General features: G+C 47.1%; 1 protein-coding gene across 3 annotated transcripts in view; it reads right to left on the reverse strand.

Moving 5' to 3' along the window:
* The window catches only part of TBC1D16 (TBC1 domain family member 16), a 76,922-nt gene that overhangs the window by 15,529 nt on the left and 44,053 nt on the right, over window positions 1-17,340 (reverse strand). For all 3 annotated transcript variants that reach the window (XM_045888325.3, XM_064583180.1, XM_045888326.3), the window contains exon 4: window positions 66-227. In XM_045888325.3, the coding sequence (XP_045744281.1) occupies window positions 66-227 (162 nt within the window). The remainder of the gene's footprint in view (window positions 1-65; window positions 228-17,340) is intronic.

Below are 17,340 nucleotides of genomic sequence, written 5' to 3' on the forward strand. Positions count from 1 at the left end.
CCCCACCCGCCGGGACCCCTGCACCACCAGCCTCCTTCCAGGGAGCTGCCCAGAGAGGCTCTCACCTGAAGAAGAGGCGGAGGGAGCGCATCTGCCCCAGGTCCACGCGGAACACGCCGCAGATCTGCTCCAGGGCACAGGTCCTCTGCGGCTCGTCCCAGCGCGGGGTCTGCAGGAGGCCGGTGCCGTCCGGGAACCGCAGGTGGGCGTCGGCGCTGGACGGGGAGCTGGTGGGGGAGGTCGCGTCATGGCCACGGGGGCAGGGCAGGGAGGGTGTGGGGGAGACATTTCAACATGGGCCCAGGCGCGAACGCACACACAGACAGGACTGCAGGCGCCACGCAGGCGACGGGCTCTCCACAGACACCCGTGAACGAATGAATGAATGAGTCCCATTTTCGTGTGGAAGGGGACGAATGGTTACGGTCAAAGTGCATCCCATGTCAACCGAGGCAGTAAGCTGCCCTAATGACAGATGAGCTCACCCTGACAGGTCACCCAGCCCCTTTGAGCCTTTGTGTCCCCAGGTGCAAAGTGAGGATAATGCGGGGGTCTTGTGCGGGATCAACAGCGGCAGAGTGCTGGGCGCTGGTCCTCAGAGCTCTCTCTGAGAAGCTGTTTCGTGACCACTTTAGACAGCATTTAAGTCCCGTTAAGTTCACTATTTTCCTGAAAAAAACCCTGGTTCCGTTTATGGTTCAGTTAGAAAACATGAGGGTTATTGATACTCATAATACGAATAATGAACATTTATTAAACACTCAGTCTGAGCCTGGCCCTGTATTAACCACTCCTCATGTGCATTTATTACATATATTCCTCACAATAATCCTTTGAAATGAGTCGTGTCATTACCCTCCTTGCACAGAAGAGGAACTGAGGACCAGAGAGGTTAAGTAGCTTGCCCAAGGTCACACAGCTAGCAGGCGGTGCAGCTGGGATTTGAACCTGAGCTCTGTGGCCCAGGTCCTCACCAGCACATTTTATTGCCTCTAAGTTCCAAGTTCAGCAATACAACCCCACTTAGTCTGTTTTATTTATTAATTTATTTTTTTAAGATTTAATTAATTTATTTGAGAGAGAGTGAGAGCACAAGCAGGGAGAGAGGCAGAGGGAGAAGCAGATTCCCCACCAAGCAGGGAGCCCCACGCAGGACTCCATCCCAGGATCCTGGGATCACAACCTGAGCCAAAAGCAGACGCTTAACCGACTGAGACACCCAGGTGCCCTGTTCTGTTTTCGTTTTTTTTTTTTTTTTTAGTTTACGAATTTGTTCAAAACCCTAGTTGCAAAATATTTTCTTACATGGGTTCAGCCATACCATAGGTTAAATGCCGTCTCTTGAGATTTACCAGCAATATCTAGCAAATGCCCACTAAAACATAACCAGAGTAAAGCACGCATCAGTTCCAGGCCCCAACCCCAGCATCCTACCGAGATTCCATAGCGATTGCTTTATTGTGTCTCTCTGTTCTAGCCCAGACCATAAAGGTGTCGGAGGCGATTAACCCCAAGGCACCTCTTCCTCCAATAGGCACCAGGTCTCTCCACAAAGCCACTCTGGGTGGTTCGAGCACAATCCCTCATAACTTGGAACTTCCTCAAAGAGAAAGGCTGGCTTTTTAAACCTTTGCTGCTTCTAGAACAATAACGGTCCTGGTGTGTAGGATGCTTTTCTTCCCTCCCTGTGTCAGGAAGTGGGCTGAGCCTGGTCCTGCCGTTTCTGTGGGGGCCCCTGGGCTTTCCAACAGGACAGACAGGTAGCTGGATGGGAAGGGAGGTAGATGAGCTGACCCACTGTGGCCATGCAGCAAACTTGGACCCAAAAAGGCTGAGGCAGTCGCCGCCTTCCAGAGTGGACCCTGACCGGGCTGCACTACACAGTCATTGTGTGCAAAACAAGGCCCGTGGCTGGCCTGAAGACAGCCCCCCACACGCCAGCGTGTGCAGCATCTCATAATCTCCTTATTGAACAATGAGGCCCCAGCGGCTGGGAGATCATGGGCTCCGCATGCTTCCCAGGCCGGCGGGCCCATCCCGGGCTCGCCTCCAAACCTGGCTGGAGGGGGAGCCCCCAAAGGATGGCATTATTTCCAGCCCCCTCCCCCAGCCTCCCCACCACCACACGCACACAGCACCACCCTCCAAAACCTGCACGCCCTTGCCAACGTGCTGCTGAGGCCTGCTCACCCCGTGGGGCGGGCCAAGCTTTCCAGGAAACAGAGCCAGGACGGAGATTCACTCTGGCACAGTCGTGGGTGGAAGACTCCCCAAGACTCCATGCTCCACTGCTGTGGCCGGGAGCAAGGCCTCCCTGGAGGGGAAGGAGCCGATCTCAAACCAGGAAAGTGCCCCAGAGGGTCCACTACGCACCTTCCAGGCGCAGCTTGCCTCCAGGCAGAAGGCTGCTTATACCCTTTCACGACTCCTGAGGGGGAAATTATTTGCATTAATTCATTGATTGACCAATTAATTCAAGACACTATGCCTGGGACCTACCACTGGGGTTCCATCGACTTACTGTTTCAGCCGACTCAAAAGGCTCAGGACGAAGAAAAACAAGGGCAAATTTAGAAGTTTGGATATTTAAAAAATGTTAACATCTGGCCCCGATGCCTCTTTGACCTTGAGAACCACAACAGTTTTGGAGGTCAAACTTTCTCTGAAAAGAGACCCTTCCTATATATACACCAGTTATCTGTTGCCGTGTAACAAATGATTCCAAAACTTAGCAACTTAAAAACGAGCCCTCTTACTTGCGCGCAGTTCTGGTTGGGCGGGGCTGAGTCAGGCGCTCTGCTGGGCGCTCAGGCAGCTGGAGCAGGTGCGGGGAGTGGTGGGGCGGTGGGGGGGTGGGTGTGTGTGGCTGAAATGGCCTCTGTCCACAAGGTCTGGGGGCTGTGCTGTCACCGACGGCCGGGTTTCTTTCCCCTCGTGGTGCCTCGCCTCCTGTGCCTGGGCTTCCTTACGTGGGAGCGAGCCAGGAGGCACCTGCTGCCAGGTCTGGACTCACCTATGGCACTCACGCCACATCCCATTGGCCAAAGCAACTGGTGGGCGGGCCGGACTCAGGGGGTTGGGACCCGCACACCGCCCTCCTTGGTAGGAGCTGCTGCAGAGAATTCGAGGCCCGATTTAATCTCCAACCACCTGACACGCCCGGGTTACCAGGTGGGGAAGAACTCGCTGTGTTCAGCTGTGACCGTGCTCACTTTGCTCTTTTTCGTTTCTGTTTCTGCATTTTGGTGAGATCCTCAGAAAACAACCAAAACTAAGAGATGCTACATTCCTTGGAGTTTAGCGTCTTTCTGGCTCTATCTATGACACATTTTTAACTTGTAGTATTTCGGGAGAGATTGCCTAAATAAACCATCCGTTTCATTTTAATGCACCACACATAATAATTTTATGAACAACCCAAATTACACATGGCACATTTGAATCTTCTTAAAAACCAAACTGTTCTCCACGTGTAAACAGATAAAAAAGAAAAACTGTGCTGATTTCAATTTCCCCCAGATCTTATTTCCTTACTGTTCTTTTTCCACCGCTTCAAAGTTCACAGACCTTTTGCACATTCATCCCAGGCTCGAGGATTAAATGACCCGTGTGTTCTCTGCCAGGACCGCGCCTGGAGCTGGTGATGCAGAAGCCACCAGACACAGTCGTTCCCTCGTGGCAACGGGTCTTGATGGGGAAACAGATGTCACGCTAGATGACCGAGGTGGCCATACAGTCATGTCTACACAGGCACTATGCCAAGGAGACCCAAGGCTTCCGTCAGCTTGGCTCTAGTTTGAACCCGTGGAACCCCAGTGCTAGGTCCCGAGCATAGTGTCTTGAATTAATTGGTCAATCAATGAATTAATGCAAATAATTCTCCCCTCAGGAGTCTGCCTGGAGGCAAGCTGCCCCTGACCCTTGAGCAACACAGGTTTGAACTGCATGGGTCCATTTCATGCGGATTTTTTTCTCATAAATTCAGTCCAGTACTGTAAGTATATTTTCTCTTCCTTATGATTTTCTTAATAACATTTTATATTCTCTAGTCTACTTTATTGTAAGAGTACAGTATATAATATACATACAAAATATGTGTTAATTGATCTTTTATGATATTGGTAAGGCTTCCTATCAGCAGTAGGCTATTCGTAGTTAAGTTTTTGGAGAGTCAAAGTTATATGTGGATTTTTGAGTGTGTGGGGGGTCGGCACCCCTAACCACCACATTATTCAAGGGTTTGGTTTGGTTTACATATTTGTATGATACTATATATATATACATTTGTTAAAACCCATTGGATGTACACCAAGAGTGAGCTCTAATTAAACTATGGACTCCGGGTGATAATTTGTTGATGTAGGTTTATCAGTTGTAACAAATGTACCCTCTGGGGTGGGATGCTAATAACGAGGGAGGATATGCATGTGTCAGAGCAAGAGATATATGGGAGATCCCGCTATCTTCCTCTCAATTTTTGTATGCACCTATAACTGCTCTAAAAAAATAACATCTATTAAAACAAAACAAGCCAAAACAAACAAAACGAAATGAGAAGCCAAAGGACATATATATACATAAGACAGGGAGTAATAGCTTTAATAGGTAAAAATGTATGTAAACCAAACCAAACCAAAACAAACCAAAACAAAAGAATGTCCAACAGGGGCACCTGGGTGGCTCAGTCGTTAAGCGTCTGCCTTCAGCTCAGGTCGTGATCCCAGGGTCCTGGGATGGAGTCCTGCTTGGGGCTCCCTGCTTGGTGGGGAGTCTGCTTCTCCCTCTGCCCCTCCCTCTGCTTGTGCTCGCACTCAATCTCTCTCAAATAAATTAATTAAATCTTTAAAAAAATAAATAAGTAAAGCAGAGTAAGTGGGGTTGTATTGCTGAACTTGGAACTTAGAGGCAATAAAATATGCTGGTGAGGACCTGGGCCACAGAGCTTGTGTTCAATTCCCAGCTGCACCACCTGCTAGCTGTGTGACCTTGGGCAAGCTACTTAACCTCTCCGGGCCTCAAAGGACACTCTTGCACAGCCAGGGGTGGGGAGGCACTGTATACGGGTCAAATTTCTCTTTCTGGCAATTTAGAAATAGGATGCAGAAGGCTTAAAAATGTTTATACATTTTGACCCTTGACCTTCATTTGTAGATATTGATCCTAAGAAAACAACCAGAGATGCCCACAAAAAAAATACATATATGAATAAATACAGAAAAATCATTTGACAAAAATCCAACACTTATTCATGATAAAAACCATCAGCAATGTAGGCATACAAGGGAACCTTCTCAAGTTGATAAAGGTCACCTAGAAACATTCTACAGTTAACATCATACTCGATGACTGGAGACTGAATTGTTTCCCCCATGATCAGGATAAGGTTAGCATGCCTGTTTTCATCACTTCTATTCAGTATCACACCAGAGGCTGTAGCCTCTGCATAAGGCAAGAAAAGAAACTAAATGTATAAAGATTGGAAAAGAGGAAGTGAAATTGTTCCTGTGTGCAGATGATACAATCCTTTATGTGAAAAATCCCATGAAATTTACAAGATAACTAATAGAACTAAGAAGTAAATTTACCAAGATTGCAGGACAAAAGGTTAATGTAGACAAATTAATTGTATTCTTAAAGACTAGCAACAGACAATTGGCAAATATAATAAATAAAAAATTCTATTTATAGCACCCCCTCCGAAAAAAACCCCTACGTAAAATACTTAGGAATAAGTCTAACCAATGACATTTGATACCTCTATACTGAAACACACAAACCTTGCTGAGAGAAATTCAAGGAAATGTAAATAAATGGAAAGATATACTATGTCCATGGATTGAGACAGTCAATATTGTTAAGATGGTAATCTTACCAAACAATCTATCGATTCAACACAATCCCAATCAATATTCTAATAGGATCATGGCGGGGGGGAGGGTAGAAATTGACAAGCTGACTCTAAAATTCATATGGAAATGCAAAAGACTTGGAATAGCCAAAGTAATCACACACAAAAAAAGATGAAAGCTGAAGGACTTATCTGATTTTGAGACTGATCATAAATTTACAGTAATCTAGGCAGTCTGGAACTGGTGAAAACGTAGACTTTTAGAGAATAAAATAGACAAATACGATCAATTGATTATTGACAAAGATGCAATTCCGTGGAAGAGCTATCCTTTCTCCATATCTGTATGAAAAAATATTAACATTCCCCCTTTCTTCATGTCAGATACAAAAATTAACTCAAAACAGGTCCCAGACCCAGATATGATACCTAAAATTATAAAACTGCCAGAAGAATCCATAAAAGAGGACTTAGCCACCTTAGATTAGGCCAAGGTTTCTTAGAACACAAAAAGCATAAGCCATCAAAGAAATGCTAATAAACTGGAAAATTAAAAACTCTTTTCTTAAAAAATTCACCATTAAAAAAATAGAAATGCAAGCCACAGCCTGGGAGAAAATATTCATAACTCATTTGCTCAATAAAAGATATACCTAGAGTATGTAAGAGAAGCCCCTAAAACTCAATAGTAGGGTTAGTCATAGATTGCTTAGATATGATACCAAGGCATGATCCATAAAATAAAAAAATTGATAAATAAGAATTTATTAAAATGAAACATTTCTGCTCTTTGAAAGACACTGCTAAGGAAATAAAAAGACATGCCACAGACTGAGAAAAGATACTTGCAAAACACATCTCTGATAAAGGATCCATATCCAGAATGTATAAAGAAACTTCAGGATTAGTAATGAGAAAACAAACACAATTTAAAAATAGGCAGAAGATCTGAAAAGACACTTCACCAAAAAAGGGGGCAAATATCAGCAAATGAAAAGGTGCTCGACATCACTGGTCATTTTTTTAAAGTTTTATTTATTTAAGTAATCTGTATACCCAACGTGGGGCTCAGACTCATGACTCTAAGATCAAAGAGTTACATGCTTTCCCAACTGAGCCAGCCAGGAACCCGTGACATGGTTGTTTATGAGAGAAATGGAGAACCATTTCTCTCTCAATGAGAGAAATAGGAACCATAATGTCATACAAAGAAGCAACGTGACACACCACACACCTATGAGAAAGACTGAAACACAAATGAGAACCGATACTATAGACTGCCGGCAGGATGCAGAGCAACCAGACTCACACGTGGCTGGTGGGATTGCCAATGAAAAAGCCACCTTGGAAACATACACTTACCATATGACCCAGCAATCCCACTCCTAGGTACTTATCCAAGGGAAATGGACAACGCTTGTAGAAAAATCTGTGTGTGCATGCTTATAGCAGTTTTATTCATAACTGCAAAACCAAGAATCAGCAGACAGGTCTTTCCACGGGTTAATGGATCCACAAGCGGTGGTCCATCCCCACAATGGATCCTACTCAGCAATAAAAAGAAACAAACCATGATACACATAACAACATAGATGAATCTCAAATATGTTGAGTGGAAAAAAAGCTAGACTCAAAGAAAGCTAGACTATATGAAAAGATATTCAGCATCATTAGTGATCAGGGAAATGGAAATTAAAACCACAGTGAGATAAGCCCACATACCTGTTAGAATGAAAAAGACTGACCACAACCATACCAAGTGCCGATGAGGACTTGAAACCCCTGGAACTCTCATACATGTGACTGGTGGGAGTGCAACATGGGACAACCACGTTGGAAAACTGGCAGTTTCTTAAAAAGTTACACACCAACCCACCAGATGACCTGGTCATTCCATTCCCAGGTATTTACCAAGAGATATAAAAACCTACGTTCACATGCAAGACTTCCGTGTAAGTGTTCATAGCAGCTTTATTTGTAGTAGCTAAGAACTGAGAACAACCCAGCAGGGGAATGAATAAACAAATTGCGGTTTATACCTACAATGGAATAGGACTCCGCAATAGAAATGAATGAACTCTCGATTCATTCACACAACAATGTGGATACATCGTGAAATCATCATGCTGCGTGAAAGAACCCAGACAGAAAAAAGAGTATATACTGCATGATTCCATTTATATACAATTCTAGGAAATGCAAACTAACCCACAGTGACAGAAAGCAGAAGAGTCATTTTGGGGGCAGGGGCTGGAGGAAGGGATGGATTACAAAGGGACACAAGGATAATTTGGGGGTGATGGAGATGCTCATTAACTTGACTGTGGTGATGGCTTTACCAGTGTGTGTGTGTGTGTGTGTGTGTGTGTGTGTGAAAACTCAATAACTATACACTTCAAATATATCAATTTAATATACAAAATTTATACTTCAATAAAGTTGAAAAAAACCACCAATATTCAACTCAGGACTATTACTGAATTTCTAACAACAGGAGAATATTTTAAAGATTTTATTTACTTATTTTAGAGATGCCTGAGTGGCTTAGTTGATTGAGTATCTGCCTTGGGCTCAGGTCATGATCCCAGGGTCCTGGGATCAAGTCCTGCATTGGGCTCCTTGCTCAGCGGGGAGCCTGCTTCTCCTTCTCCCTCTACCTGCTACTCCCCCTGCTTGTGCTGTCTCTCTGTCTGACAAATAAATAAATAAAATCTTAAAAACAAAGATTTTATTTATTTATTTTAGAGAGAGAGAGAGAGAGAGCACAAGCAGGGGGAGGGGCAGAGGGAGAGGGAGAAGCAGACTCCCGCTGAGTGGAGAGCCCAATGTGGGATTCCAACCTAGGACCCTGAGATCATGATCTGAGCTGAAACCAAGAGTCAGATGCTCAACTGACTGAGCCACCCAGGCACCCCAACAGGAGAATATTTTAATACATTGTGGCCCATTAATATGATACAATGCCATTAAGCTATTATAAAACATTTTATAAAAGTTTTTAAAGAACAAGGACAATGCTCACACTGTTATGTGAAATGAAGAACATAGGATGCAAAACTATGTGAAATACAGCAATATGGTTTTATATATAAGATATATTTATAGATACTTTATATCTACCTAAATATATTATTGAAGTAGAAAATGGTCCCCCAATTATAATAATGATCATGTCCAGATGGCATGATTACAGTTTTTTTCATCTTGTTTTTTATTTTATAACTTTTCTAAAAGTAATAATGAATCATTTTGATAACTGGAAATAATAAGCTAATCCTGTATACTTATACCTTTTTTTTTTTAAAACAAGAAGCCTATTAATGGTTTTTATACTGAAAAATGATTAAGGATAATTTCATGGAGAAAAAAATGAAAGGAAAAGGTCAGGTGTAAATAACTGAACATCATCATGGTCATCATTTAACAGTGGCTTCCTAGGTACGAGGAGCTCTGCTGATCAAGGGGGATATTACTAACCCCAATTTATAGCTAAGGAGACCGAAGCCAGGAATTATGTCCTGACATATCACAGACGGTAAATGGCTGAGCAGGGATGGATGGCCGGGTGTGGCTGATCCAAAGCTCAAGCTCCTGACGCTTACGGCATATGACTTCCAAAATGAGTTGGAACAATTTAAAAGAACAAAAAGGAAGATACAAAGGAAAACAAAACTCTATTTTTAAAGATATCCCTTAAAGGATGCCACTAAAAACTGTCTACTCCTCCCCTCTGTCCCGGGCTCCTGGTTCAGAAACTGTCAGCCTTCACATTCTGTCCCCCAGCAAAGCCCCAGTCCTTAGCCTGGCACGTAACATCATGTCCGATTGCATCGCTTTCCTGCAGCTGCTACAGCAAATCACCACACTGCAAGGCTTAAAACCATACAGGTGTCTCCCTCACAGTTCCGGAGGCCGGGAGTCCGAAATCAAGGTGTCAGCAGAACCATGCTCCCCCTGAACGTCCAGGGGAGGACTCTTCCTTGCCACTCAGCTGCTGGTGGCTGCTGGCAATCCTTGCCTTTCCTCGACTGGTACATACATCACCCTGATCTCTGCCTCCATCGTCATGTGGCCTTTCCCCCTCCATGTGTGGGGGTCTGTTTCTGTTTTCTCTTCTTATAAGGACACCAGCCATGGGATTAGGGCCCACCCTAATCCAGAACGACCTCATCTTGACTAGTAACATCTGCAAAGACCTGATTTCCAAGTAAGATCATAATCTGAGGTTCCAGGTGGACGTGAATTTGGGGGACATTATTCAACCCACTCTACCCCAGTATATCCTAGGTAAACTGGACAACTCACTGCCTTTCCACCCTGTGAGGTCCTCTCTGGGCATCTGCTTACTGGGTCCCTCCCTGGGGGCTGCCTGCTCTGCCTCTCTGCCTATTCTTTTCACTCTCCAAGGCCCAGCTTCGATACCATTTTATCCATGCTGTTCTCTCTGGATCCTTGGAGAAGCTGCTGAGCAGAGTGCCTGCCATGTACCAGGCAATATATGCTGACTTTCCTTATTTCTTGGGAAATCCTTAGAAGTTTATCATTCTCTTTTGTGTGTTTTGTCTTTGACTTTGCATAAAGTCACTTGCTGATGCTCAAACCAGACAAAAAACATCCCAAGAACATAGCATTCTAGGCCCTTCTGAACACTCCTCATGAATACAGACACGAAATTCTCAACAAAATACTAGCAAACCCAATTCAACAACATATAAAAAGGATTATACACCATGACCAAGTGGGACTTATGCCAGGAATGCAAAGGTGTTTCTACATATGAAGAGCAATCAGTGTAATACACCAGATTAACAGAATAAAGGACAAAAACCACACAATCTCAATAGCAGCAGAGAAAACATTTGACAAAAATCCAACACCTTTTCATGACGAAAACACTTAGCAAACTAAAAATAGAAGGGAACTTCCTCAAACTGATAAAGGGCAACTATGAAAAACCCACAGCCAACATTATACTCAATGATGAAAGATTGAAAGCTTTCCCCTACGATCAGGAACAAGACAGGATGTCCGCTCTCTCCACTTCTATTCATTGTTGCAGTGGAGGTTCTACTCAGGGCAATTAGGCAAGAAAAGAGATAAAAGGCATCCAGATTAGAAGGAAAGAAGTAAAACTATCTCTATTCACAGATGACATGATCTTGCACGTAGACTATTCTTAGGAATTCAAATGCCCACACACAAAACCTATTAGAATTAATACATGAATTCGGCAAAGTTGCAGGATGCAAGATCAATTAAAACAAGTTAATTGCATTTCTATGCAATAGCAATAAACAGCCTAAAGTGAAATTAAGAAGACAATTTCATTTACAACACACACACATACACACAAGAAGTACAAGACTTTTCCCTAAAAACGACAAAAATGTTGAAACAAATTAGAGAAGACCTAAATAAATGGAAAGTCATCCTGCATTCATGGACTGGAAGACCTCGTATTGTTAAGATGGCAATACTCCCCAGATTGATCCATAGATTCAATACAATCCCTATCAGAATCCTACTTGCTCTTTTGCAGATGTTGACAAGCTGATCCTAACATACATATGGAAATGCAGGGGACCCAGAACAGCCAAAACAACATCAAGGAAGAACAACAAAGTTGGGGGGGTGCTCATGCTTCCCAATTTAAAAACTTACTGCAGAGATGCCTGGGTGGCTCAGTCCAGACTCTTGATTTCAGCTCAGGTCATGATCTCAGGGTCGTGAGATTGAGCCCCGTGTCGGGCTCTGTGCTGGGTGTGGAGCCTGCTTAAGATTCTCTCTCCCTCTTTCTCTGCCCCTCCCCTCCCCCACCTCTCACACTCTCTCTCTCTCTCAAAAAACAAAAACAAAAACAAAAAAACTTACTGCAAAGCTACAGTAATCAAGACTGTGTGGTGCTGCTATAAGGACAGACATATCGATTAATGGATCAAATGGAGAGTCCAGAAATGAAACCCATACATTTATGATCAGCTGGCTTTCAACAGGGGTCAAAACTATTCAGTGGAGGAAAGAATAGTTTGTTTGGTTTTTTTGAACAAATGGTGTTGGGACAACTGGACATCTATGTGCAAAAGAATTAAATTGGACCCCTACCTCACACCATTTACAAAAGTTAACTCAAAATGGACCAGAGACCTAAATGTAAGAGCTACAACTATAAAACTCTTAGAAGAAAACAGGCATATAGATCCTCATGACCTTGGATCAGATCATAACTTCTTCAATATGACATCGAAAGCACAAGCAACCAAAGAAAAAATAGGTACTTCGGACTTAGTAAACATTAAAAGCTTTTATGCTTCAAAGGAAACTATCAAGAAAGTGAAAAGACAAGTGCAAATCACATATCTGATAGGGGACTCGAACCCACAATATACAAAAACACTTAGAATTCAACCATGAAGAGATCGGTGACCTGGCTCAAACATGGGTCTGTCTGAGCAGACATCTCTCCAGTGAAGACACACACATGGCCAACATGCACATGAAGAGATGCCCAACGTCATGAGGCATCAGAGAAATGCAAATCAAAACCATCATGAGACGCCACCTCACACCCACGTGGACGGCCAGAACCAAAAAGATGGATGACAGTAAGTGTTGGTGAGGATATGGAGACACTGGAGCCCCTGTGGGAAACGGTTCGCAGTTCATCAGAATTTAAACACAGAGTTACCGCCCAGCGGTCCCACTCCTAGGTACCTACTCCAGAAAACCGAAAACATAGTCTACACCACAACGTGGACAGATGTTCACAGCAGCATCACCCATAACAGCCCCGGAGGGGGAATGATACAGGTGTCCATCACCTGAATGGGTCCATCCATACAATGGACTGTTATTCAGCCACAGAACATAACAAGGTGCTGATACCACAACAACACAGATGAACCTTGAAAACATACGGAGAGAAGCCAGCCACACAAGGCCACAGATCACATGATTCTGTCTGTACAAAATACCCAGAACCCATTAAGCTGTAGAGACAGAAAGTAGATTTGTGGCTGCCAGAGGCTGAGGCAGGGAGAGGTGGGTTTTAACTGCAGTGGGGATGGGGCTCCTTTGTTGGGGTGATGAATATATTCTGGAATTACTGGCGATGGCGGTACAACTTTGTGAACATATGAAATGCCACCAGGTTGTGTGCTTTAAAGTGTGACTTCTGTGTCGTGGGAACGGTAGCGCGATAAGAAGAAGCCGCTGGGTCTCCGTTCTCCCCTGCCTGATTCATCTTGTACGTCTCCTAGCAAAGGATCTTGTACCAGGCATGACCTCAGAAAATATTCGTTTATTCAACACAAAGTTCTGTGTGCGCCCCAGTGCTGGGGACGGCTAGGTGTGGTCCCCGTCGTGTAGAGCTTCGAGCTGGTGGAGAACAAGTTGACAAACACAGCAAGGAGCTGGCTGTGTCATGGGCCATTCCAGGGGCCATGAGCCCAGGGGCAGGAGACAGAGGGGCTAGGGGCGGCCACTCCAGAGCAGTGGTCTTGGGGCCTCGGTGAGGCCCTGGACAGGGGGGAGGGAAAGAGCCAGCAAAGCAGAGAGCCCGGGGGAATGAGTACATGAAATAAGCAAAAGATGTTGGAAAAGGCGGCAGTCGTTGGATCTGTCCTACTGCGAAAACCACACTGCCCTGGAAACCGAAATTCATTTGCTCTCACTTTGTTGAGTTTAACTTTCCTCCTAGTGTGGGCACGGAAATGATCTCATATTGCAAATAATTTTACATGAAAAGACACTCCCTGTAATTCTTTTATTGCTTAAAATGTGCAAGTAATAAATAAATTCACTTTTGTGGTTCAAAATTTTAAAAATCGTGCAGAGTCCGCAGTGGAAATGCCCTTCCCAACACCTCCCCACCCTGCCCCATGTATCCCCCCCCAAGAAGCTGTCCCCGTAGGTGGTTTGGCAGTCCTTCTCCTAAGCCCTGCGTACATGCTTACGTACAGCTGAAGGGCGCCTCTTCACATCATTTTGGGACAATGGCTGAGGCACAATTAAAAAAGAACAGCCTTTGATCTTTTATTCAACTGGACTTGTTGAAGTCGAATCAATGGCTCTTCTCTGCGATCCTCACCTTCACTCAGGAAGACTTGAGGAAGGTGCCCTGCCCACTGGGAGATGGGGAGCTTGCAGGAGAGCTAAGCCGTGCATAGGGGCGGTGACAGCACAGACCATGCATGGCTCTGGGAGATGGACGCAGAAAGTGCTGGGAGCATCCTCCAGGGCAGGAGAGAGGGGGCGTGCAGGCTGGTCTTGGGTGGTCTCTGGGTGAAGGGAAGAGCCTGAGCAGGTGCAGGACATGTGCAGAAAGAGAAGAAAGCCGGAAGAGCTGGTGAGAGTCATTCTGGGAAGGGCCCTGGCATCGATTTTAGAAACGATTGCCTCAAAGATTTGAAGGCAAGATTGCAAGCAAATGGATGGATGGTTAAACTAAATGTGGTCCATCCACACAATGGAGTATTATTCGCTCCTAAAAAGGAAGGACGTTCTGGCACCTGCTACAACATGGATGGACCTTGAGGACACGGTGCTCAGTGGAGTCAGCCAGTCACAAAAGGACAAATAGTGTAGGATTCCATTCCTATGAGGTCCCTAGAGGAGTCAAATTCCTAGAAACAGAAAGAATGGTGGATGTGGGGGGCTGGGGAGGGGGAACTGGGAGTCAGCGTTTAATGGAGACGGAGCTTTGGTTTGGGAAGATGAAGTTCTGGAGGTGGATGGGTGGCGGCTGCATAAACATGGTTGAAGTGGTTAAAGTTATGTTATGTGTATTTTTTAAAAGATTTATTTATTTATTTAAGAGAAAGAGAGAGTGAGCACGAGCGGGAGGGGCAGAGGGAGAGGGAGAATCCCAAGCAGACTCTGCACTGAGTACGGATCCTGATGTGGGGCTCGATCCCACGACCCTAAGATCATGACCTGAGCCGAAACCAAGAGTTGGATGCAAAACCAACTGAGCCACCCAGGCGCCCCTGTTATGTATATTTTAGAAGGTGGAAAAGGAGGAGGAGGAGGAGGAGGAAGGGGAAGAGGAGAAGAGGGGTAGGGGAGGAGAGGGGAGGAGGGGAAGGAGGACAGGAAGAGGAGAGTGAGGAGGAGGGGTAGGGGGATGGAGAAGAGGAGAGGGAAGGGGAGGGGAGGGGTGGGGGAGGAGGAAGGAAGTGGAGGGAAAGGGGGAGGGGGAGGAGGACAGGAAGAGAGGGAGGAGGAGGGGGAGGGTGATGGAGAAGAGGAGAGGGAGGGGGAAGGGGAAGGGGGGGGAGGAAAACAGGTTACCACTTTGGAACTTCTCCATTTCCCCTACCCTACCGTGAATTTTCTGGTCTTCCCTCTCTCTCCCTGGCTCGGCCTGACGCCAACAGGTGCAGATCAGCTGCGGGGCTGGGCAGCCAGGGAGCCGTGCGGAGCCCTGCAAGCTGACGGGCAGGGCTGGTAGAAAGCTCTGCTCACCTGTGCTGTCCATGCAGCTGCTTTGCTTCATCCTGAGGATGATGGAGAGTTTGTGAAATATGTTTGGGAACATTCAGAAAGTAGGTAGAAGGCTGGCCATCCTGCTTTCACAGGGCCTCTGCGGCTGTCTCCCTGCATCCCATCCCTTACTTGGCCCGAGTCCTCCATCTGAGCAGGGGTGGGGGTGGGAGGCCACGTCCTCTATATTTAGGGAAGGCCGTGGAAGAAGACCACCACTTCCGCGCTGGCGGTGGCCCTGAGAGAGAGAAGTGGCCCGTCCCTGGCAGGGCCCACAAAGACCCAGAAGCCGCTGTGGTCTGTGCGGCATCCCCTCCCCCCTCCCCGCAGGGCTTTTGTTTTGTTTTATTCTTTCTTCTGATTTGGTAAAGTTGATGTGACGAAAGTCCGCCTTCGGGGTTCGAGGGAGAACAAAACCACCTGGATCTGATGTTCTGCCATCTGCCCGATGGCAACGCTCGCCAAGCCCGCCATGCACGGGTGTGTGAGCTGGCGGGAGGTGTGCTGGGAACCTGGCCTCCCGTGGGTTGCTGCTCGCCCGGCCCCAGCAGGTCCACCCGCGGCCCAGGGACCGTGAGCACACACGCGATTTCTGGTGCTGCCTGCACCTGCCCATTTGGGTGGAGCGTGAGAGCCACCTGGGAAGGGACCGTGGCGCAGGGCGGGGCTGTCATGGGTCTGGGCGGAGCCTGGCAAAGCCACTGGGTTCCAGGGTGACAGAGGCCTCTCAGTCACGAGGATGGCCGTCCCGGCCCTCTCAGCTTCCGCCACTCACGGGTGACGGGTGAGGCAGCCCGGTGGGGCGCGGGGACCTTTCGCAGTGACACAGCCGCCGGCTGGCGGGTCCTGGCTGCCGACCGCATGCTGCTGGGCATTCCCGCGTTCTGCCTTGTTCCCCAGAAGCTAACTGGTCCACACACGGGACAAACAGTGGTCTCACTCCTCCCAGCTGTTCATTGCCCAAAGCCGAGAGGATGAGATAAAATCGCTAACACAAACTGAGCAGTCTCGGTTCTAAAGGTTCATGCAGGAACCCCACCCCATCATGGGCATGCCCGCTTCTCAGATGCAGAAACTGAGGCCAGGGAGACCCGGCCACTGCTCCAGGCCGCTGCAATTTGCAGCAGGAGAGCATACCCTCCATCACGTGCCAAGCATCAGGCGTTTCTCACACGGCTTTCAGACGGGGCCGGCCGACCAGTAGCCGACCACAAGTAAGACACGCACAGCAGCATGCACACATGTGTGTTTACCAGAACAGGAACGCCTGCACCAGGCGTGTATGAGGTGTGCCTACATTCTTCCAGCCAAAGTCAAGCCGAGGGGAATCCTCCCTCTTGCAGGTAGAGCTCCTGGAGGACCTGGGACCCATCCTGGCTTGGCTCCTTAACCAGCCTATGTGGTCTCTGGCCAGTTACCCACCTTGGCTGGGCCTCAGTCTCCTCATCTGTAAAGTGTGTTGGGGGAGACCACTGGGACAGGGCTGGGTGGACGCTGCTATTCTGTCTGCTCGTCAGGTGCAGCTTGCTGCCCGGCCCACCGTCTGTGGTTATGGGACAGTCAGTCCAGGCAAGACGCCCTCCACCCTGCACAGGCCCCGCAACCCTGTATCATCTCCTTCCAAGTCTGGGCTCCAGAGTGCTTGCCATGCCGGGTCCTAGCCACCCCCCAGCCCTCGGCCTCTGCATGTGTGCCCCTCTCCGCACCTCTCTGTTCTTCGAATCCTCTGGAGCCCAGCCGAACCCTCCGTGAATGAGGGATCAGGGTAAAAAGGGGACTTCAGGTAGAGACCTTTCTATCCCCTGTTCCCTGTACCCTGACAGGGAGGGGACCTCGCCAGGCCTGTGTCTAAAGGAGGAGAGGCCGGAGCTGAGGGGCAGTCCCCCACCTTGGAGTCTCTGACCCCACGGACAGGGACCCGCCTTCCCTGAGCCCTTGGCCCTGCCCCGAGCCCCTTCCCAGCAGGCACGCCTCCCTGGGGTGTGTCATGGCCCCCAGCAGGGATGTGTCTG

Source organism: Mirounga angustirostris, unplaced genomic scaffold (genome assembly GCF_029215605.1).
Source record: "Mirounga angustirostris isolate CCGP_5_RB_7025 unplaced genomic scaffold, mMirAng1.0.hap1 SCAF_17, whole genome shotgun sequence".
NCBI classification, from domain to species: domain Eukaryota; kingdom Metazoa; phylum Chordata; class Mammalia; order Carnivora; family Phocidae; genus Mirounga; species Mirounga angustirostris.